General features: G+C 40.0%; 1 protein-coding gene across 1 annotated transcript in view; it reads left to right on the forward strand.

Moving 5' to 3' along the window:
- Positions 1 to 24,304, forward strand: part of DOCK2 (dedicator of cytokinesis 2) — a 736,392-nt gene that overhangs the window by 161,903 nt on the left and 550,185 nt on the right. The window contains exons 15-22 of the mRNA XM_006884420.1: positions 2,825 to 2,923; positions 6,230 to 6,302; positions 6,411 to 6,514; positions 9,416 to 9,599; positions 9,829 to 9,926; positions 13,361 to 13,450; positions 14,659 to 14,759; positions 15,613 to 15,747. Of these exons, the coding sequence (XP_006884482.1) occupies positions 2,825 to 2,923; positions 6,230 to 6,302; positions 6,411 to 6,514; positions 9,416 to 9,599; positions 9,829 to 9,926; positions 13,361 to 13,450; positions 14,659 to 14,759; positions 15,613 to 15,747 (884 nt within the window). The remainder of the gene's footprint in view (positions 1 to 2,824; positions 2,924 to 6,229; positions 6,303 to 6,410; positions 6,515 to 9,415; positions 9,600 to 9,828; positions 9,927 to 13,360; positions 13,451 to 14,658; positions 14,760 to 15,612; positions 15,748 to 24,304) is intronic.

A 24,304-nucleotide genomic window follows, 5' to 3' on the forward strand; every position in this document is an offset into this window, starting at 1 on the left:
AGAATGAATGCCTTTGAGTTGTTGTACTGGAGAAGAACATACCATTGACTGCTAAGAGAACTAATAGAAATGATTTTGTAAATTATTACCTAACTTGGGAGGGACTGGAGAACATTATGCTGAGTGAACTAACTCAGTTCTACAAGGACAAATATTGTATAAAACCATTATTGTAGAATGAGAGTAAGGATCCAAGGGGATCCCCCACCAAGGGGGACGGGGGAGGACAGAAGCACAGGGATGAGGATGTGCAGGAGAATAGGGGGATTAGTCATGGGGTTGTATAATTTGATGGAGGGGGGGATGAGGGAAATTGGAAGATTCTGTTCTTGAAATCAATGTATTCTAATTTTGTAAATAAAGTAGGACAGAGAGAGAGAGAGAGAGAGCGCAAACAGATCCATTCTAGAAAGGGTAAATCCAGGTTGTTTGTTGGAGGCTAGGATTTTGAAGCTCCATCTCACATACTTTGGGCATGTGGCCAGGAAAGACCAGTCTTTGGAGAAGGACATCATGCTTGGAAGGCTGGAGGTACATATACATACAACACAAGTGAGGAAGACCCTGGATGAGATGGATTGACTCAGTGATTGGGATAAAGTGAGTACCTGTGTTGGAGACAATGAAATGGACTCAAGATAGAGCAGGGGTTAGAATGGTTGTACATACGTTTGATGTGAGTCACAAGTGAATTAATTGGCCTATGTAACAACCACCAGCACCACCACCACCATATGACCAGCCTTGAAAACTCAACATGGAGGGTAATGGTCAAAGACCCATTGGAGAATCTGGTGGAATTTGGTGAGAGGATGGACTCTCTTACTGTGAAAATGCCAACATGCATAGTTTTGTAATTTCAGACAATCCCTGGAGTTCTAAAGCCAATTTTATGTCCCTAGGCGTCTTGTGACTTTGTGTAAATCCCTCTGTGTGATATAATGATGATATGTGAATCCCATCTGCTTGATCCTAGTTTTAATCTGGATCCAAATTTGAGGCCAAACAGAAGAAACAGAGATAGGGTTAGAGATTGGCAAACCAGATTACAACCCGGTTCCTTGTTCCACAGTTAGCTCCTTTCTGAAAGTCTGAGTGTGACTTTCATGGTGAAGAATAGATTTTCTGTGCAGGCAGGTTTGCTTGTTCTGTGTTCCTTCTATCTTTTCTGCTTGGAATGCCCTTCCCTCACTCAGCCTTAGACCAACTCAGAGTCTTCCTTCAACATGTTCAATGGTCGATTGCTCCAAGGAGCTTTCCCTGAATGCTGAGGCTGAACTTTGATGCAGCTTCTCTGGGCTCTGGGTTTTTTTGTTTGTTTGTTTGTTTGTTTTAGAGCAAATCTAAGCTCATTGCAGTCAATTTGGTTTAGACTCATGGCTACCTTTCATTGGAGTTTTGAGGCTATAAATCTTCAGGAAGGAGACTGTCTCCTCTTTCTCCCACAGGTGGCTGGTGGATTTAAAACAAGAGCAATGGTGTCTCTCTGGAGACTAATGTGCATCTGATACAGGCCATGGTCTTCACAATCACTTGTTATGCATCAGAGAGTTGGACAATGACCAGGGAGGATAGAAGGAGAATTGATGCCTTTGAGCTGTGGTGCTGGAGAAGAGTATTGAGAATACCATGGACTGCTTAGAAAACAAACAGATTTGTCCTGGAGAGGGTTAAACCGGGTTGCTCCTTGGAGGCAAGGATTCTGAGGCTCTGTCTAACATACTTTGGACATGTTGTGAGGAGAAACCGGTCCTTGGAGAGGGACATCATGCTTGGGAGGGTAGAGGGACAGCACAGGAGGGGAAGGCCCTCTATGAGGTGGATTGATTCAGTGACTGGGATAATTGGGATGGGAGTGTCGGAGTCAGTGCGATTGGCTCAGGACAGAGCAGAGTTTAGGGCTGTTGTACATAGGGTCGCTATGAGTCGCAGGCTACTCGACGGCACATAACAACAACAACATCTTTCAATTAACAGTCCCACATGTATCTAGAACATGCTACACCATCAGGACTTCTTCCATAGTTATTGTTGTTGCTATAGCTGATAGCAGGGCTTTCAGAAACAGTAAATTACACATGAGAAGATTGTCCATCCTTCTCCCGCATGTATATAGTGTGTATGTACTCCTGCCTTTGCGTCACGTTGCTATGGTGATTTGTCTGCTTATCCAGTGTTTCTTTACTAAACTGTGAGCTCCTGATGTCAGGTGTTGAACCCCACTGATCTGTACCTACAGTGCCCAGCATGAAGCTGGTACCCAGAAGATGCTCAATGTGGGCTGAACCAAGCTTCTGTGCCCCAGCCCCTTGCCCCATATGTGTTCTCTGAGGCCGATACCTGTGTGTGTCTCTGAAGCCTAAGCTCTCCTTACCCAGCTATCAGGCATCGTGGTATGTTGGCATTAGAAATACATCAGAATGAGGTGCTGCTTGGCTGCCCTGAGCCTGTTTGTAAACTTTGTGCACATTCAGATTTAGAGAACAAATAGGATTAATAAGACTGGCAGTGTGCAGTAACTCCAAAGCTGGTTACCATTTACAATAAGGCAGCCACGTCAGCGCCTGGCGCGCTCCAGTGGTTTCCAGAATGCAAGTAATAGAATTTCTGTAGTTAAGCAGCTGTCATTCCTGGGGCCAGAGACGCTCATGTATAAATCCGTAATATAGAAGGACTGTGATGGATACCAGGCAAGAAGGTTGGGGAAAGGCAGGGTTATCCCAATCCATATGGCTGGCCTTGACCTTGGGACCAAAATTGCCCAGGCACATACACGAAAAGCCAGTTCTACAGTATTTACTCTCTTTTGTTTTTCTTGGGTCAGAATGCAATTTGCGTGGGAGCTGGGGACAAGCCCATGAACGAATATCGCTCAGTGGTGTATTATCAAGTCAAACAGCCACGTTGGATGGAAACAGTCAAGGTAATAATGATAATAATAATTAAAAATGACAACCAACATGTGTCTAGTTCCTGTTATGGACCAGGCAGTTTGATGTGCTTTATGTAAACTAGTTTATGTATGTAAATTAGTTTATGTGTGATTTACAACGACTCAGTGAGGTTCATGCAGTTACCACCTCCATGGTACAGATGAGAAATGGTAGCACAGAAAGGTTAAGTAATGATCACACTACAATATCAGAACTGAAATTCAAACCTGCATAGTCTGATTTTAGGTCTGTGTCCTTAGTTGTAGAAGTAGTGGGAATGGTTTGGAGCAGTACACATTCTTTTTCCTGGGAATTGATAAGATGACCCTAGACCCTGGACCTGGAGAGGTCAGAGGTCAGTTCATCTTCTAGCTCTCATTCACTTACTGCTTGATTCTAGCAAGTCATTCAATTTCTTTGTGCTCTGACTTCCTCATCTCTAAGAGTCCATACTCACTAAGAGATAGCCATTAACATATTGGCAGTTTGAAACAAAAACCCGAATTAGAATTTTCACTCCTTCAGGATACCCCTTAAACACAGGCCCCTTCCCTTGCCTGTTTTTTACCCACCTCTTTCTAGGGCACACTGAAGGAGGGCTGGATAGCTTCCTGCCTATTCTGTGTGACGTGGGAGGAGGTAGAGTGGGGAGGGGAACAAGTAGGTTAGGTATTGCTGTTGTTAACTGCTGCTCAGTCATCGCATGACTCATGGTTAATTTGTGTGCACTGGGATTGGATCTGTTGGGGCCTTATTAACTGACTTTCAAAAGTTAACCTCCAGGTCTTTCTTCCAAATTTGGTGGCTGTGCTAAAAATTGTTCAGCATCATAACAACATGCACTGAGAGCTGGGTGGTGGCTGTACATGCAGTGCATTAACTGGGAATAACCACACCTAGGATTCCTGTAAAGAAGGCGAGAGTTCTACTGCTGAACTCCCAGTGCCTCCTAGGGGGTGTGTAGTGGTGCCAAGCAGGTGGTGCAGGGTCTCTCTCCTGCTCTGCCCCTAATGACGTATTCTGTAGATTTCTACATAAAGAACATGACTTTAATGTCCCCTGGACAAATAAATGTGGGACTTACTGTTGGAAAGCAAACTCAAAAGGCTTCTTTGGTGACAATTCACAGAACCATTAAGATACAAACATGCTATACAAATCTGCAGAAGGAAGACAGCATTTCCCAAAGCTCCTGGACCTTAGAGCTCTTCCTGTTTTCCTAGCATTGCATCCCAAGCCTAGGGATCTGTTGAATATATTTTGTAAATTCCTTGTGATATTCCAAGCAGGGCTTGGGTGGTGAGGATTGATGGATTGATGTGACTACAGTCACCATTTAAGACAACATTACATTTTCATTTGCCAAACGTCTAGTTCATTTTTTTGTTTGTTTTTGTCTAGCTCAATCTTGATGCAGATTATGGGCATCTGTGTTGGAGAAATTTACAATGACAGAAAACCTTCTCTGGCTCTGAGTTGTAGCAGACTTCACAGTCCATACAGGCGTGGGAATCCCAATGTGAACTAATTTGCTCACTGGTGTCCAGTGGTACGTTATGCAGTGGATGAGGTGCTCCTGTGGTGAGCATTCTTGTTCTTTGCTCACCCTTCATTGGTCTGGAACCCAACCACTGTGTAACTGTCACGTGACCCTCTGTGGATGGCCAGACCACTGAGCTGTGCCATCCTACTCAACAGTGAGGAGTATCAGTGCTTGTGGGCCCCAAACAGGCCATTTAATACTTTCAAGATGCCTGACTGGGAAGGTACCTCAGATGACAGTGCATTAACTCCCAAGTAGCCACATTAGCAAAGTGTCACAGTAAGCAGAAGGAAATCTCTTGCTTTAGAAGAGAAAAAAAAAAGTAAATTTATAATTAATTAAGTAAAGAGTAAAGACATTATCTCAGTCTCAGAAACCTCTTCCCTATGGTGGGTAGCATTCTTCATTCACCTTGTTCTCTGACTAAAAACTCAAGGTATACACTTGACTTCCATTTCAGTGTTAGCATCCAAATCCCGGTGGCTTTTGCGTTGCCATATATCCATACTTATTTTCCTCATTGGGTCTCTCTATAAACCAACAAACCAATCTCCTGCTGTCTAGTCATTTCTGATTCATAGTGATTCCATATAATGGAAGGACCACCCCATAACATTTCCAATAGTCTCTTGAGAATTATGGCCTGTCTAACTTTGAGGTAAAAAAAATTCATCAAATTGAGTTGTTTTTCTTCTTTGTGTTCTACTGCACCCCAGTTACTTTTCCTTGCTAACCCTTGTCACATAACTATTATATGTCACTCTCTGTGGACCATGGGCTGGGACTCTGCCATACCAAAACCTGGCCAGTGCCTCACATAATTGTAGCTTGTAGTAACCATTCAATACACAATGAAATTGGATGGCAGTTGCCCACAAGGCTTTTGGTTCTTTTGCTCTGTCTGAACCTACAGACAAATGGTGGGTAACATTAGGATCATGATTTCATTTTCTAGGACAGAATGTGCCCCAAAGTATACATCTGTTTGACATTCAGTAGGCATCTGCACCGTGTAAACGTGTCCCTTTTAAAAATCAGTCTTTTTTGTACCAGTAGTTGAACCTCTCTCCTTTGGCCTGGATTGTGTATTGTGGAGGAAGCTGTGAGGCTTCAGGAGGAAAGGGGGCAACAAAGCCTGTTCTGAAGCCCCTCTAACAATGATGCCAGTCACCAGAGAGTGGTCTAGGGTGGCCAGGGGTGATTGTTTTAATTCAGGGCTCTTGGAAACAAAAGTGTATCTACTTGTATCCAACCAACGATGGGAATGAGCTCTAGGATTTTTTTCCCAGATATTATTGGATTAAAGCATTTATATTAATTTGCATAAATGAGAGTCCTCTAACAACCCCTCTAATGACCATTCCTAATATGCTAAGCTCTGCTGCAATTGCCAGGCGCTCTCGGAGTGTGTAAGAAAATGTTCATTGTGCCGTTTGCAGTGCATCAAATCCTGAGATAAAGTTATGTGACTTTTATATCAATTTGAGGAGATTCATTTTTCCTCACTATAATTTACGGATCTCTTTTCATTGGCTGGGGATGCAATTTGCCAAATGGATTACATTTAGAACTTTATTTTCTCCTCATAGCTAGTTCTTATGTAATTTATGTACAGTTCATCAGACTTGATGGATGTGTGATAAATCAGCACGCAACACTATCAGTGAAATGGTCAGGCTCCCTTTTGGGGAGTGGAACGGGATGGGGAGGACAGTTTAACTAATTGTCTCCTGAGTCCTGGTTTCTTTCTGAGGTGGCTGTCCCTATTGAAGACATGCAGAAGATCCATCTGCGATTCATGTTTCGACACCGGTCCTCTCTGGAATGTGAGTAGCCAATCAGCTAGCAATACTCAATCTCAGGGGGAGAGGGGGAGGAAGTGTTGCGCGGTCCACCTATCATTCTTTATCCTGACTTCACCGTGTTATTTCCAGCTAAGGATAAAGGGGAAAAGAACTTTGCCATGTCCTACGTGAAGTTGATGAAGGAGGATGGAACCACTCTACATGACGGATGTCACGACTTGGTTGTCTTAAAGGTGCCATGAGCTGGAACTGCCTCTGTCTGTAGGGAGGGTAGAATGGGAAGTGAGGGGCCAGCTGCAGCATTTCTCAGTGGTTACAGCCCATTAAACTTGCTGTTCCAACTCTTGGTGACACTGGGTGTGTCAGAATAGAACTAAGCTCCACAGAATTTCATTGGCTGTTTTTTTTTTTCAGAAGTAGATCATCAGGCCTTTCTTTCCTGTCACTCTGAGTGTACTTGAACCTCTCTGCCTTTTAGCAAGCAAATGAGCTTTTCAACCATTTGTACCATTAAGGGGATCTGCGTGTTGCAGCTAGTGCCCCCAAATGAGATATGCAAAGATTTGAGCCCTGACTGCATTGTGTAGCAGTTAGAAGACGTTGACCTCTCTATGTCTGTTTCCTCATCTATGAGCCCTTCATGAATAATTATGAGGAGTCCATGAGACAATACATATAAACATGACAATGACAGGTCTACAGGAGCACTCAATAAATGTTATCGCGTTGAGAATGGGTTGCTGACTCTGTAAGGACTTTTGTTGACTGTATGGAAGACCAGAAAGAAAGATCTGAGAGCTGTCTCAGTGTAATTAAAGAAAGAAATAAAAAATTTTCAGTCCACATTGTGCTGCTGACATCTGTGATCTTATGCTTGTCACTGTGCTTGGGTTTTCTTTTTCCTAAATTAGGAAGTATGGGGTGTCCCATGTGAAGTGCCCCATGCTAATAATGGTGTTCTAATGAAATCATTGGTATTTTGCATAATGAAATTCAAGAGGCCCTTGTAGAACAGTGGCTAAAGTTCTTAACTACTAACTGAAAAGTCAGTGGTTTTACCATCCTCAGCTATTCCACGGAAGGAAGTGTAGCCCTCTGCTTCTGTAAAGATTACAGCCTTGGAAATCTTATTGGGAAGTTCTACTCTGTCCTACAGTCATTATACCTCTGAATAGATTCAATGGCAATGACTTTTTAGATTATTTTGAGATTTGAGTTTTGTTTTTGAGAAATAGGGAGAGATTTGCCCTGATCTTACCTTTATGTCTTTACAAAGCTACCGTCAACACCTGATTGGAAGCAAAGTGTGTGACTGTGGAGTTGTTGTTGTTATGTGCCGTTGAGTTGCTTGTGACTCATAGCGACCCTATGTACTACAGCCCTAAACCCTGCTCTATTCTGTGTCAATGACACTGCCTCTGACACACTCATCCACAAATTTCAACTTCACCTGATGAACTACCAGGAATCAGACAGACTACATCCCTGGGAAGAGTTGATGGAGAAGCACAAAGATGAGGCTTGCGTTATTGATCTCCCTCTACTTCTTAGCTGGAATTGTCTCTTTTCCTTTGGTTCACATGGCAAATACAACGTATTTTTTTATTATTAAATTTTATTAGTTTTAATGAACATTTACAGAGATTTTGTGTTTTCATTCATTCATTGTTGCACTGTTTTCTCCACCCTCCTCCCCAGTTCATTCTTCTTCCCCCCCAATGTCTGTTTTAATTGTCCAATTGCCACAGTGCTTGTCAGATCCAGTTCTGATTAATCTCCTTTGTCAGTGTGTCCCTTGCCATTCCCTATCACTCTTCCCTGAGAGAGACTTCACCCTGAGTCATAAGGAAAAGGGGATGGCATATTCTCTAACTACTTCCTGCTGAAAAGGGACGCTGTGGGTTTCAGGGTGAATGTCTTCTCTCACTACTCTAAAGGGCCCCCTTGGCAGTAGGAAACACATAGACTATTATGGAGATTGATTTTGGAATTTAGATGCACTGTTATCAATTGTGCTTAGCCGTACATGTTCATATCTGTGAAGATGTATCATGGAAGTGTTGCAGTCTAGAAGATACAAATTTAACAAGTTAAAAGTACATGAGTCAAAAATTGAAAAGCAATAATATTCTGAGTAGAGGTTCTAATAGTGGCACAAATCAAGTTACAGAGGTAAGGTGGTTCCATTGCCATCCTTACTCTAACTTAATTCTTTTTTTAAATTTAAATTTGTTATTAATTTCAGTGAAATTTTACAGAGGCTTTGGATTTCCATTCATTCATTGTTGTAGAGGCAAATACAACTTCTGCAAGAAATTCTCACATGATAACTGTTCTCCTAGCTTCCCTGACTTCTGGAATATCTTTCTTTGGGACAGCTGTCTGTTTTCTTTTTAATTACATGACAATATAGTTCTTGACTTGAAAGCCCCTTTCTCCACTAGATTGTGGTATCTTTGAAGGTAGAGGTCTAGTTATAGTAAGTTTTAATTTTCTCACCCTATTAAGTGCATTCTGTATGCATCATCCCATTTAATCATCACAAGAGTCCTAGAAGCAAGTAGAAGTATTATCCTTAGAATAACAATTACCAATTCATGGTGACCTTGTATATATTCTACTAGAATTATGCTCCATAGGGTTATTAATTACTAATCCTTTGGAGGTAGATTGATAAGTCTTTACAATTGCATCTGGGTGGACTTAAACTTTCAATTCTTTTGGTTAGCAACCAAAATAACTGCACCCAGATAAGGCACAGAGAGGTCAAAGAATATATCCAAAATAGCATATAACTGTAAATGATGGAATATGGTATAGATCCAAAGACTATGTGACTTTACTGCTTTAGCCATGAGGTTTAAATGAAACAGATTTGTTCTCCTTCTAAGGGCCCATGTTATAATATTAAAAAAAATAAATTATGATAGAGTAATGGCCAATCTGTGAGACTTCAGCTTCTTTTTGCCCTTGCTAAAGTTCATAAAGCATTCATCTGGTTGATCAGCCTTCTATCCCTGACTTCTATTTGTTGCTCTTTGATATTTTCCCTATCTATCTCTGACCCTAACTAAAGCATGTAATCATATCCCGGTAGCTTTGATTTAGGGAAGTAATCAAAGTGTTGTTTTCAGGGGGACAGCAAGAAGATGGAGGATGCCAGCGCATACCTGACTCTTCCTTCTTACCGACACCATGTGGAAAACAAGGGATCCACCTTGAGCCGAAGCTCTAGTAGTGTTGGGGGGCTCTCTGTCAGCTCCCGGGATGTGTTCTCTATTTCCACCCTGGTGTGCTCTACAAAGCTCACCCAGAATGGTAAAGGAACATCCGGAAGAAGTGTGTCTATGGGGGCAGAGAGGAAAGAGTGAGAGAGTAAGAGAGAGGGAGAGAGGGAGGGAGGGAGAGAGAGAGAGTGAGAGAGAGAGAGAATGTGATCACGTATGTATGTACAGGAGGTTGTGAAAATCATAACTAGTAGTAATTCTATAATAGTATAATTCTATAACAGTAAATAGTAATTCTACTTATGTGGACTCTGCTCTAGTGGGCTTGCTGGGTTTGTTGAAGTGGCGCATGAAACCTCAACTGCTACAAGAGAATTTAGAAAAATTGAAGATTGTGGACGGAGAAGAAGTAGTAAAGGTCAGTAGGGTTTTATTTTATTTCCATTTCAATGAACAGAAGGAAGACCTTCAATAAGATGGATTGACACAGTGACAGTGGCAGTGGATTCAAGTGTATCAGAGATGATGGGATAGGGCAGGATTCACAGTCATTGTTCACAGGGTGCTGTGAGTCATAGTCATCTCAATGACACCTACCAACAAGAACAAAAACAAATAATGACAGAGCTTCAAATCATGGGTGGGCTTTGGGAAGATTTAAACTGTTGAAAGAGATGAGACAGCTCTTTTATTTGACAGCAGGGCATGCTGTCTCAAGTTGCCATGGGGACCTTTACTGAGAAATCAGGGCTGTGACTTGCTTCAGTGGCCAGAGTGTTGAGCAGCATACGGTTGTGAGCAGGTTCTGGGAAAAAATAAGTCTGGATTGAGATTTCAGCTTACCCGCTTGCCACTATATATGCTAATATTATAACATATCTCTCAGAGTTTTCATGAACATTAGAAGTGATATTTAAAAAATATTTAACATGTCTATTACACATAGTACACAATAATTGAACTAAAGCATTTAAAACGCATAAAGTTCAATAAATAGTAAACTATTAACTATTTTTGTTGTTATCTGTCACTATGGTAGTGTGCTGCTAGTCATACCTGCATATCATTGTTAGAAAGTATCCTTGGTTTCCTCTGCTTAGAAAGCATCATGTATTAAAGATGAGAAAGGAAAGACATCAGGCTCACATTTTAAATGAAACAAGCAGAAAACAATGCAAATGTCAGGCCTAGTGCTGCATGCACATGGTGGTGCAGAATAGAAAGTGTCTGAAGGGCAGATGTAATGATAACAGCGTCCTGTGCAGCAGTATAAATTTGGACAAGTGTTTCTCAGCAATCCTGGTGATCTCTCTTCCAACATAAATTGGTACAGCCCGAAACTCAAGGACTACATCGGTTTTATGGTGCCTCTGGGTTGGGAGGAACTAAATAATATTGACCCATTTGTTAAGAAAGAGAGAAATCAAGTTTTATTTAATTGTCCATACATAGAAAAGCAGTGGTAGAATGTCCGGATCAATGCTCTTAATGGACACTACTGTCCTTCTTACCTGATTCAATGATGCCAGGGAAACTCCCCAGATAACTTCTTTCATGAGGACTGTTTCTTTTGGGAAGACCGGAGACATCGAGGATGAAACTCCATTGTCTCATTTTTATCTTAATTTTTTTTAAAAAACAAAACTATTTTGAAGTATAATATATAGGCAAGTAATTATATATTTATCTTTTTTTTTAAAATTGTGATTTTAGTGAGAGTTTGCAGAAAGGATGAGCTTTCATTGATATACCTTTTTCTCCCCAGAGCATTTATCCTAGGGTACAGCTCACTGAATTTTTACAAGTATACATGCCCATGTAGCCATGACTTGGCCAAGATAAAGAACATTTTAGCACTGAAGTAACTTTGTTCCCCTTTTCAGTCACTAATAACTGCCTATGTAGGTGTACTCACAATTTGAATTACCATCATCACGGATGAGTTTTACCCTTCATGAATCTTACAGAAATAAATCCTGAAGAATGAAAAATTTTATGTCAGGCATTTACCTCAACTCAATGCCCATAAGAGTTATTATCTTTGTATTACTATGAAAATATAGTAATTCTTCTCTGCCTGGACATGTATTAAGGTTACTTCAGTTTCTGATTGTTATGAATAAAGTTCTAAAGGATCTCTTCACTCATTGATTCATTGTGAATCCCCCCTACCTGAGCCCCTCATAACTGCTAGTTTTATTTTTGTCTCAGTGAGTTTTCCTATTTGAAATGGCACAGTCTGTGCGGTATAGTGCTAGAAATCCAAAAATGATGGCCTCTCTAGTGGTTCAAATCCACCAGCCTCTTCAAAGGAGACGGATGGATAATATCTTCCTATGTAATTGGCAACTTCTAGAAATCCACTGGAGGATCATGAATGAGTTGGTTCTGATTTAATAGCAATGGGGTTGAGTCTGAAGGTTTATTAGGGTTTTTTTTTTTTCTTTTCCAAGTGGGAAGGGAGCTCTGGTGGCCTAGTGGCAAGAAGCTGCACCACAATCCCAGAGGTATGAAGTTCAAATCCACCAGATGCTCTGCTGGAAAAGGAGGGGCAATCTCCTCCTGTACCTATCAGATCTGACTTGATGGTACATGTGCAGCCTTCAGTATCGACTGAGGCTCAATGTCAAGAAGACAAAGATTCTCACCACTGGACCAATTGGCAGCATCAGGATGGATAGCGAAGAGATTGAGATTGTTCACAGCTTCAGTTTGCTCGGCTCCACAGTCAACACTCTTGGCACCAACAGTCAGGAAATCAAAAAGCGTATCGCGATGGGAAAGTCTGCTGTTAGAGACCTCTCTAAAGTACTCAGGAGCAACGGTGTCTCTCTGGAGACTAAGGTGTGCCTGATACAGGCCATGGTCTTTGCAATCGCTTGCTATGCATCAGAGAGTTGGACAATGACTAGGGAGGACAGAAGGAGAGTTGATGCCTTTGAGCTGTGGTGCTGGAGAAGAGTACTGAATGTACCATGGACTGCCAGGAAAACAAACAGATTAATTTTGGAGAGGATTAAACCAAGCTACTCCTTGGAGGCAAGGATTCTGGACCTTCGTCTGACATACTTTGGACATGTTACCAGGAGGGATGGGTCGTTGGAGAAGGACATCATGCTTGGGAGGGAGGAGGGACGGCACAGGAGGGGAAGACCTTCTATGAGATGGACTGATTCAGTGACTGGGGTAATCGGGATGGGTGTGTGAGAGGCAGTGCAGTTGGCCCAGGATAGACCAGGGTTTAGGGCTATTGTGCATAGGGTCACTATGAGTCTCAAACGACTCGACGGCACATAACAACAACAACAACAACAACAATGTAAGTGGGATCATACAATATTTATTCTTTTTTCTTATTTCACTCTATGTTTCTTTGCATTGCCACATTTATCAGAACTTCATTTCTTTCCATGTCTGAATGATAGTCTGTGGTTTGGATATGTCACATTTTGGTTATCAGTTTAGCCCTTGATAGACACTACGTTGTTACTCTTCTTTTTGCTTCTGTGAATGAGCACAGATATACATGAGCATTGGTGTACATTTCACTTCTTTTGGATATATACCTAATAATAGAATTGCTGTGTCTTATGGTAGTTTGTTTAACATTCTTAGGAATTGTGATTTAAGAGTTTGTTCCTCTCAATTTTGCATTCCCATCAGCAATGTACAGCTGTTTTAGTTTTTTTTACCTCCTTGTCAATGAACAATTGTTTCCCATTTGTTTACAGAAAAGAATGATTTCCTAATGTGACACTTAAAAATTCCTTGTAGTAGATGTATACACTTCCTTTAAACACTTAGGAGTAGAATCACTACTCTTCCATAATGTGATCTTTTATATTTATCTAGTTTCTCCAAGACACTCTGGATGCCCTCTTTAACATCATGATGGAACATTCTCAAAGTAATGAGTATGACATCCTCGTCTTTGATGCACTGGTAAGAGAGAGAGGATTGGTATTTCATTGACATTATTGTATCTGCTATGAAAGTACTGAGACCTCGTAGTTCTTCTTATAAATTCTTTACAGGCAATGCAACATTTGTCAACTATACCAATGAATGACTGAATGTTTCTTTTGAATCATATTGACTTCCTTTGAAAGGTAGGATGGGTGAAAGCAGAATTTTAAATGTTGATGTCAGGTTGGTTCTGGATACTGTGTATGATGCCAGCAACTTTTCATTAATCCTGGAAAGCTAGTGTCTGGCAGGAAAATGCTGATGTGGGCAAAGAGTTGCACTGCCAAGCCAAAGGCAGCTGGTTTCGATCAACCAGTTGCTCTGTGAGAAAAAAATGGGCTCTGTAGGCAATCTCTTCTCGTGCAATTAATAGCCTCTGAAAACCTTCTGGAAGGTCAGCTATTAGTTGGTTCCAATTCAGTGGCAATAAGTGATTAAATGAATCTGAAAATTTGAAAATTAGGTTTGTGTTTCCTGACCCTAATTTTACTTCCTACTTCCTTATACTATTTTCTCATAACCATTATACTCTCTACATACTCAGAAACTTCCTCAGTAATATCTTAGTTGTCTTTCTTGTATCTTTCAAAATTATCTTGCCTTCCTTTTGCTGTTACACTCATGCTTTTCAGAGTTATGCAAGAATAAATATACTAAACATCTGCATTAAAGTACTAGTGATCAGTAAGCTCTGAAATTGTTAGGGACGTTTGTATTTTTATGGAAATTGCATGGAGACAGCTGTTCCTTAACCTGCTTCTTCCCTGCCAGAAAGAAGCATCATTAAAAATGATACTTTGATTAAGTAACTTAGGAATCTCTGGTGGCTTAGTGATAGGAGTTGTACTTCCAAGGCAAAGGTGGACTGTTTGATTAAGTAACTAGGCAAGTATGTACATTGTATGACCCTCTTGGAAATTTGTAATTCAAGTAAGTATGGAAAATTAGTGATTCATGTAAGAATGTTAAAGAGTCTGAAAAGTCCCACCATAAAGTAAGCTATTTGACAATTTTTACCTAAGATTCCTCAAAGTCATTTGCTCATGAGGCCTTTGCATGTTTTAATAACCTGCAGTAAACGAATTCTTGGACAAACAGATGGGATATTTAGAGTTCTGATAGAGGTCCAATTGTGCATGTAAATATAGTGCCCTCTCCTGGGTTTACCTTTGTATCTTCCTCAGATCTACATAATAGGACTCATTGCTGACCGGAAGTTCCAGCATTTCAACACTGTCCTGGAGGCTTACATTCAACAGCATTTCAGTGCTACCTTGGCTTACAAGTAAGTCACTGTGTACTTGAGGATTTCATTTCCACCTCCTAGAATTCCTGAGTGCTTTCCTCCTGTAACTAGCCAGTGTGAATTCTCCCATTTTTCATCTTCCCAACCCATTCTAAACCTCGTTTGGGTTATCTGAATATCAATCAAAATATACAAGCCCATAGATTGTGTTGAATAGTGTGATGACAGAAGGACTTGGAGGCACACATTCATTTATTGAACAATTAATTTATTTAGTTTATTGACCTTCTATTTGTGTAGACAATGGTAATGTAGGCTGGGGTGGAAACAAGTGCATATGCCAAATATCTCAGTGCACCGTGAATATAGGGTAGTTAGAGTTAGGCTACTTATAGTTAAGGAGATGATGGCTGCAAGGTTGATGGGGGCCTGTGTATGAAGGGGCTTTAAAAGCCAGAAGCTTTCAAAGTCTGATTGTAAGGAAGATAGCGTGGAAAATTTCCTAGCAAGGACATTCCATGAGATTACATGAGCATTTCTTCTTCTTCTTCTTCTTTTATTTTTGTGGGAAGAAAAGACTGAAAAAGACATTATCATCACCATTATTCCCACTTATACCCTGATTGTAACTAGTTCTCTTAGTCAAAGGATTTTCTTTTCTTCACTACTTTTTTTTTAAACTGGCTTTTTACGAACAGGAAAAACTTATTCACTCTCTGTAATAAATCAATTTTAAAAGCAAAGTTATTTTTGTGCTTGCAAATGAGTGACTGAGCCTGACTAGGCCACCACCTTTAACCCTTGAATGAATGCTTTATAATTTACTAGAAAATGAATTACCATACTGTAGGCCTGGAAGAGATGTGTTTTGAAAATATAATCTTTTATGCAGGAAATTGATGACTGTTCTGAAGACTTACTTGGATACTTCCAGCAGAGGAGAGCAATGTGAGCCGATCCTAAGAACCCTGAAAGCTTTGGAATATGTGTTCAAGTTCATTGTTCGGTCGAGGACATTATTTTCACAGTGAGTACTTGTTATGTAAGAGTGATTGATTAGCTCTGCAATTCCTCTGGGACGCAACAGTATTTGTACTGTAAGGAGAAACTCTCCTAAAGAGTTATATCCAGCTGTCACTCAAATACACTTTAAAAAAAACAACTTAGAGAGTTATGAATATGTAATAACTGTATGATCCAGGTTCACTCAGGAAAAAAGCAAGGGGGAAAGAAAGAACTCTTGACTCTTAGTTTGAAGCTAACACTTTGTAGAATTATGTTTTATCCAATAAATTTGATTTGCGATTTCAGGCTCTTCTGTGTGCCATCAAACATTTTTCATTTGATTTAAGATACGTTGAAAATGGACCAGCACTCTATAACTGTACTCAGTGATGGAGAGACTAAGACTAGGGAGACAAGAACTCAGGTGGTTTGGCATTGATTTGGCTCGAGTAGGTTGTACATGACAGATGAGCAGGTATTTGCACTTGATCTCTTTGTCCTTGAAAGCCTAGTAACCAGTGAGTGAATTGATGCGCTAGAGCTCCTTTGAGATTTGTTATTTGGTGGTCAGTATGAAAGAAGTTAGTTTCTATTTTGCTGGGTATTTGAGATGGAGACATTTAAATGCAACTTGCAAAAGAACAATTTATGTTCACCCTGTTCTAAGGCAAAGTTGGAGGATTATTTTGTGTATAATTAGGTTGAGTGTGTGTAATGAGGTAAAAATACACAGAGAAAATGTTGATCAGGATTCTTATCAGTACTAACAACAACAAAATAAATTCCCAAACTCAGACTGACTTGGGCAGTAACAGAACTTTATTTTACTTCACATTGAAAAGTCCCAAGGGTAGGCTAGCTTCACCATTTCTTTTCAGTTCATCATTTCCAGCACAGTAGACCACATAACTGTCTGATTCAAAATGGTCAATGCCAGTCTATTTCAGCTCACTGATACCTCAATTTCATCTTTGACAACTTCCGATTTTCCTTGATTCATACTTTTCTACACATTCTAATTACTAATGGATATTTGCAGCTGTTTTTCTTTATTGTGAGTCCTATCACATCAGCAAATGAAAGTATTGAATGATTTACTACGTTCACATCATTAAGGCTGCCAACCCAAAAGCAGGCAGTTCGAATCCACCAGCTGCTGCTGAGGAGAAAGGTGGGCAATCTCTTCTCATGCAGTTCACACCTCTGAAAATCCATTGAATGGGTGGCAGGGTGAGGTCAGCTAGTTGATTCCAACTTGATGACACTTAACAGCAGTAACCATACAATAATACATATTTTGAGGAAGCAATTCTTCTGCAGCCTGGTGTTGTTGTTATGTGCCGTCGAGTCGCCTGCGACTCATAGCGACCCTATGTACAACAGCCCTAAACTCCGCTCTGTCCTGTGCCAATCGTACTGTCTCTGACACTCCCATCCCAATTATCCCAGTCACTGAATCAATCCACCTCATAGAGGGCCTTCCTCTCCTGCGCCGTCCCTCCACCCTCCCAAGCATGATGTCCCTCTCCAAGGACCGGTCTCTCCTCACTACATGTCCAAAGTAAGTTAGACAGAGCCTCAGAATCCTTGCCTCCAAGGAGCCACCCGGTTTAACCCTTTCCAGGACAAATCTGTTTGTTTTCCTAGCAGTCCATTGTATTCTCAGTACTCTTCTCCAGCACCACAGCTCAAGGGCATCAGTTCTCCTTCTATCCTCCTTGGTCATTGTCCAACTCTCTGATGCATAACAGGTGATTGCGAAGACCATGGCCTCCTGTATCAGACGCACCTTAGTCTCCAGAGAGACACCATTGCTCTTCAGTACTTTGGAGAGGTCCCTAACAGCAGACTTTCCCATGGCAATGCGCCTTTTAATTTCCTGGCTGCTGGTGCCAAGACTGTTGACTGTGGAGCCAAGCAAACTAAAGCTGTGTACAATCTCAATCTCTTCACCATCCATCCTGATGCTGCCGATTGGTCCAGTGGTGAGAATCTTTGTCTTCTTGACATTGAGCCTCAATCCATATTGTAGGCTGCAGTCCTTGACACTCTGCAGCAGGCGCTTCAGGTCCTCCTCAGTTTCAGCAAGCAGGGTTGTGTCATCCACATAACACAGATTGTTGATAAATCGTCCACCAATCCTGACCCCACATTTCTCCTCATAGAGCCCAGCCTCCCGGATAATCTGTTCTGCATATAGGTTGAAAAGGTATGGAGATAGGATGCATCCCTGGCGTAAGCCCTTCCCAATTTTGAACCATGCAGTGTTCCCTTGCTCTGTTCTGATGACTGCCTCCTGGTCCAATATAAGTTTCGTATTAGCACGATCAAGTGTTCTGGGATTCCCATTCTTCTCAGAGTCAGCCACAGTTTGTTATGATCTACACAGTCAAATGCCTTTAGTTTGAAAAAACAATTCAACATTAGTCCTGAAATACAAACTGTTAGCAATAACAGCATTCTTTTTAGGGAGCTCTGGTGGCTTGGCTGTGGGAATCTGCAACTCAATCCTGAAGACAGGAAGTCTGGATCCTCCGGCTGCTCCACAGGAGAAGGATGGGCAATCACCTCCCGTGTAATTACTGCTCTGAAAACCAGTTGGAGTGATCTCAGCTCTGCGTCGGTTCTGACTCGATGGTACACAACAAATACAACAATAGCAATTGATTAATGTCAGTTTGCCTATAAGGAAGACGAACTAGGACAGCTCTTATTCAAATTTACACAATCTCCAAAGCCAATGACAAAGGCACTGGAGATTTTTACCATTCTATGCAGTCTAGGAGGACCCCTAGTGGCTCGGAGTGTAAGCACTTGGCCGCTAAGCAAAAAAGTCAGTGGTTCAGCCCACAAGTTGCCACATGAGAAAAAGATGGCAGCCTACTTGTAAAGGATAATTTTACTCTGTCATACAGCGTCACTGTAAGTCAGAACTGACTCGACAGCAAAGGTTCTACTGAAACCTATCAAATACGCAATTAAGGTGCAATAGAAATTACTGGTGATTGGAATTAGAAAGTTGTAAACAAAGAAAGATAGTTGGAAAACTTGGTATTTTTTATAGAAACAGTAGATCCCATGGTAGACTATTTCAAGACCAATGACTTAATCACTGGAATTACTTTTTTTCAACAACATAAAGATCATCTATACGGTAGTGTACTTCATTGGATGAAAATTATGGGAATCAAATCTAATGCATTTTGGGAGGCTATGGAGAAGCTCAGTATCAGTAGAATAAGGCCCAGGGATGACTGCTGAGCCGACTTTGAATTACTCAATAAGCAAGTTCAAGTTGAAGCAGAAGTAAATAGAAAAAAAATTACTAGAACAAAAATACAACCTTAAGTATATCCTATCTAAATTTAGTGACCTTTTAGAAGATAGATTTGTGCACTACGGATCCAAGATCAGATGCATTATGGAATGGTATGAAGAAAACAAAGATCACGTAAAAGATAGAAAAAAACCTCCCTTAAAACTGGTGTCAGAACAGCTTTGAAACTTGCTCTTGAATGTGGAATAGTTAAAGAGAAAGGAAGAAATGATGAAGTAAAAGAGGTCAGTAGAAGATTTCAAATGGCAGCTCAGAATTATAAAGTATTATGAAATGCATAAAGACCTGGAGTTAGAAAACTAAAAAATATGCTCAGTGTTTTTAAAGTTGAAAGAAGTGAAGAACAAATTCAGGCCCTGAGTTTCAAAAATGAAGGATTCTGTGGATGAAATATTGAATACTGGAAGCATAAAAAAAAAGATGGAAAGAATGCAGAGTCAATAAACAAAACAAAAAAATAGTATATTTTCAGCCATTTCAGGAGGTAGTATATGATCAAGAACTTATAATATTGAAAAATTAAGTCTAAGCTTCCTGCAGATATTGTCTCAAGACATTCAACAAATGAATGCAACTCTGGTCATGTTTGCTCACCTGGACCAAGACAATGAAAAGACTTGAAAGAGATCCATGTGTTTGCTCATTCCAAAAAATGTGATCCTGTGGAAGGCAGAAATTATTGAACAGTAGCAATACACATGCAAGAGAAATTATGCTGAAGAGAATTTTAAAATTATTTAATCAGTGTCTCTATGGGGAATGACAAATTCAAACCCCATTCAGAAGAGGACATGGAACAAGGGATATTCTTGATGACATTTGATGAATCTTGGTTGAAAGGAGAGACTACTAGAAAGATGTTTACCTGCATTTTACTGACTAGGCAGAGACATTCAACTGTGTGAATCATAACACACTATGGATAACGTTGTAAAGGACACTTAATTGTGCTCATGTCAAACCTGCACATTGACCAAGAGGCAGTGATTACAACAGAATGGGGGATATGACATGATTTAAAATCAGGAAATATGTGCACCTGGGTTACATTCTTTCATCATACTTAGTCAATTTATGTTGCATTATGAACAAATAATCCATAATACTGGACTATATAAAGAAGACTAAGACATCAGAATTGGAGAAAAACTCATTAACAACCTGAGATATGCAGATGGCACAACTTGCTTGCTAAAATTAAAATGAACTTGACCTGCTTGCTAATGAGGATCAGAGTTTCGTATCGATTACGTCTCCACATAAAGAAAACAAAAATCCTATAACTAGAAAAATAAGGACTGTCATGATAAAGAGAGAAAAGATTGAAGTTGTCAAGTATTTCATTTTACTTGAAGCAGCAGCCAAGAAATAAGCAATATATTGCATCAGGCAACCCTGCTGCAAAAGACTTCTTTAAAGTGTAAAAAAAGCAAAGCTGTTACTTTGAGGATTAGGTCGCACATACACCAACCAATAGTATTTATTTATTTATTTTTTTATCATCCCGCATGCATATGAAAGCTGGAAAACTCTGGAAAGTGAGCAAGAAAGATTAAAGAAAGTATGCATTTGAACTGTGGTGTTGAATATACTATTAAAAAATTACTGTGTATCTGTGGACTGTTAAGAGAATAAACAAATATGTCTTGCAAGAAATATAACCAGAGAATAAGAGTTGCATAGTAAAGTGGCTGGGGGATTAGGGTGGGGGACGGAACTGTATAACAATGAAAGAACTTTTTTTCCAAAGAAAAGGGGGTAGGGGGGACAGGAAGGAAAATGTGCAACAATGAATGAATGGAAATCCAAGTTCTTGATAAGCTTTCACTAAAAGAAAAAAAAGAAAAGAAAATAAATACAGCCAGAATGCTCATTAGAAGTTTTTATCTCGCTTAATTTCAATGTCTTATTAGGAGGGACAGGTCCATGGACTGGAGAAGGACATCATGTTTAGTAAAGGAGATGTTTAGTGGAAAAGAGGAAGACCTTTGATAGAGATGGATTGACATTGTGGGTATAACAATGGATCCACATAGCAAAGCTTGTGAGGATTGTGCAGAACCAGGCAGTATTTCTGCTGTACACACGGTCTTTATAAGAAGCAACTGACTTGATAGCACCTAACACCTAACAACAACTGATTGACCTCAGGCATGGCTCTATCTACCCAATGCTACTGGGCTAGTTCTTTCTAGATCTTTACTCTGGTGTCCTTTTGTTGCTTTCTTGGTGAGGCACATTTTCCAATGTGAAAGTCATTGACATCCTGAAGTTTATAGTCAATAAATTATGAGAAGAATTGGGAATCCCAGAACACATAATTGTGCTCATGTAAAACTGACACAGACCAAGAAGGTATTGTCTGAACAGAACAGGAGAATTCTGCATGATTTAAAATCAAGAAAGTTGTACATCAAGGTTGTATCCTTTCTCTATACTTATCCAATCTGTATACTTAGCATATCATTCAAGAAGCTGGACTCTATAAAGAAGAATGTGGCATTAGAATTGGAGGAAGATTAATCATTAAACTCCATTGTGCAGATGTAACAACTGTGCTTAAAAAAGTGAAGAGGACTTGAAACATTTATTGTAGAAGATCATAAATTATAGCTCTCAATATGGATTACATCTAAACATCAAGAAAACAAAAATCCTCCCAATTGCATCAATAGATAATATCATGATATATGGAGAAAAGATTGAAGTTGTCAATGATTTAATTTTACTTGAAACCACTATCAACACTCATGGCAGTGGCAGTCGAAAAATTAAAGTGTGTTGCACTGGGAAAAATTCTGTTGTGAAGGACTTCTCCAAAGATCTAAAGGACAAGGATATGTATTCAAAATGGGTGACATTGGAGGACATTATGCTGAGTGAACTATCTCGGTCACAAAAGGACAAATACTACGTAGTGCCACTGTTGTAGAACAGGACTAACATCAGGGTTGGAGTGAGACTGAGAAAAATTGGATAAATTATGTATACTGCATTGAAACAGATGAGGGAGAGAGAACTGTTTAAAAGGGATATATGATTGGGTATTATGGTTATGACAAGAGTCCAGAATGAAGGGTGCATAGTGGACTGTACTTGGGGGGTGGGGAATTGTATACTAATGAAGGAATTTTTCTTTTACTTTTCAAAGAGAAGAGCGAACTGGGGGAGAGGGGTGAGCAGGGAGAAAAAATGCAACAATAAATGAATGGAAATCTAAAATCTCTGTAAATGTTCCTTAAAATTAACAAAATAAAATAAAAAAAAGAACAAAGATATCAATTTGAAGACTAAGATAGATCTGGCCCAAGGCTGTAGTATTTTCAATTGCACTTTCTGCATGTGAAATTTGGAAAAGGAGTAGGAAAGACTGAAGAGAAATGGATGTCTTTGAATTGTTGTACTACCAAAAGAACAAACAACTCTATCTTAGAGAAAATGCAAACATGGAGCTCCTTAGAGGTAAGGATAGTGAAAGTTTATAGGTTGGGCATGTTGTCAGAAGGAATAATCCTTGGGAAAAAAGTACTGTACTTTGAAAAGTAGAGAGTCAGTGAAAGAGAGGAAGACTGAAAAGATGTATTTACACAGTAGCTGCACCAATGGGCTTAAACATGTGAGGAATTATGAGGATGGAGCAAGATAAGGCAAGGTTTCCATCACTTTTGTTCATAGGGTTATAAGTGGTAGTCTACTAATGACGCCTGACAACAACAAAAAATAACAACAACTGCACAATCGGAGTCCAACATTCAAAGAGAATTTAAATTTGTAATAGGAACATCTTATTTATCATCATTTTTCTCAATTTATTTCCCTCCTTTCTTCCTATTTTTTTCTTTTTTTCTTCTTTCTTCCAATTTGCTTTCTGTCTTACTCTTTTCCCCTTCTTCCTTTAGATTCGTCATCACATAGAACACCCAACTCTTCAATCAGTGTAAATCGAGTGCTTCTGGAACTTTAAGTGACTTTTTGCCTCTTAAAGAGCTGCATGATTTGTTATTCCTTGTTACATCATTGAAACCCAAATAATGCCAGGGGGAGGAAGTGCATCTTGAGGGCTAAGATATGCATTTGATCAGATGAGATAGTTTCAGGACTAAACTTGAATATTTTTCTCATGGACAAAGATGCAGACGAACCTGCAGAAAGTCAGGGACCACTGTAGAGGACTGGTTTTTGTATGTCTTGTTTAGTTTATAAACTTTGGTTGTTTTCTGCTCTTTAATGGACCCTTGAGTGCATTGGGAAGTGATTAGGCTGTTTCCTTATATCAAGGAGTATTTAGTGGGAAATGTTTTGCGATTTCTAAGCCAGCTGGAAGGAAAGTGGCATATGATGATTGCTTTGGTGCTTATTGTGTCTGGTATTGTGTTTCTGTTTCCTGTTATTTCTTTGTTCTCTTCCCTTTTGTGCATAATTGCAGCTGATGGGGCTCCTATTATTTGTTCCCTGGCATTTTTTTTCCCTTTGTACATACTGTGTGTGAACTTCTGCAAGGCTCAGGATTTTACTGTATCAATAATGCAAAATGCAGTTGAGTAGCGGTAGAAAAGAAGTTTTTGAGGGCTGTGAAATATTTTTTGAGAGGGCATTATTTATTGACAATAATCGTCTACAACAATGGGCTCAAACATAATGACAATTATTAGGATGGTGAAGGACTTAGGCATTGTTTCTTTCTGATGTACATAAGGTTGTTATGAATGGAGCAGACTCAAAGGCACCTAACAATCCTTAGAAAGGAATACTACGCTTGTTCAGCAAGAGAGTAAGCCTTCCAGTGAGCTGGATTGACACAGTGACTGCAGCAATGGACTAGAGGGTATTGGAGATGATGAGGATGGCACAGGATAGGACAGGATTCAAGTGTGTTGTTCATAGGATCACTGTAAGTTGCATTTGACTTGATGGCCCCTAACAATAACAACGATCCCTGGGGGCATGGTGTATTGCACTGTTAACTAAAAGGTCTTTTGCTCAAATCTACCAATCACTCTTCAGGAGAAAGACAGTCCTCCTCCTCCTCCTCCTGTTAAGTTTGTAGCTTTGGAAGCTTAGTGATAGATCACTATCAGTCACTGCCTGGCAAGGCGCTATTGTTTGTTTGTTTCCTTCTCCTTTTAAATAGCAAAAATAGTTAATGAAATTAGACATAGATTCATGTACTTTTGGCCATCTGAATATTGTATTTCAGAAAAATGTCTGTCCAAGCCTTTTGTCCATTTTTTACTGAGCTGTT

Source organism: Elephantulus edwardii, unplaced genomic scaffold (assembly GCF_000299155.1).
Source record: "Elephantulus edwardii isolate Elephantulus edwardi_28Jun2011 unplaced genomic scaffold, EleEdw1.0 scaffold00033, whole genome shotgun sequence".
Lineage (NCBI taxonomy): Eukaryota > Metazoa > Chordata > Mammalia > Macroscelidea > Macroscelididae > Elephantulus > Elephantulus edwardii.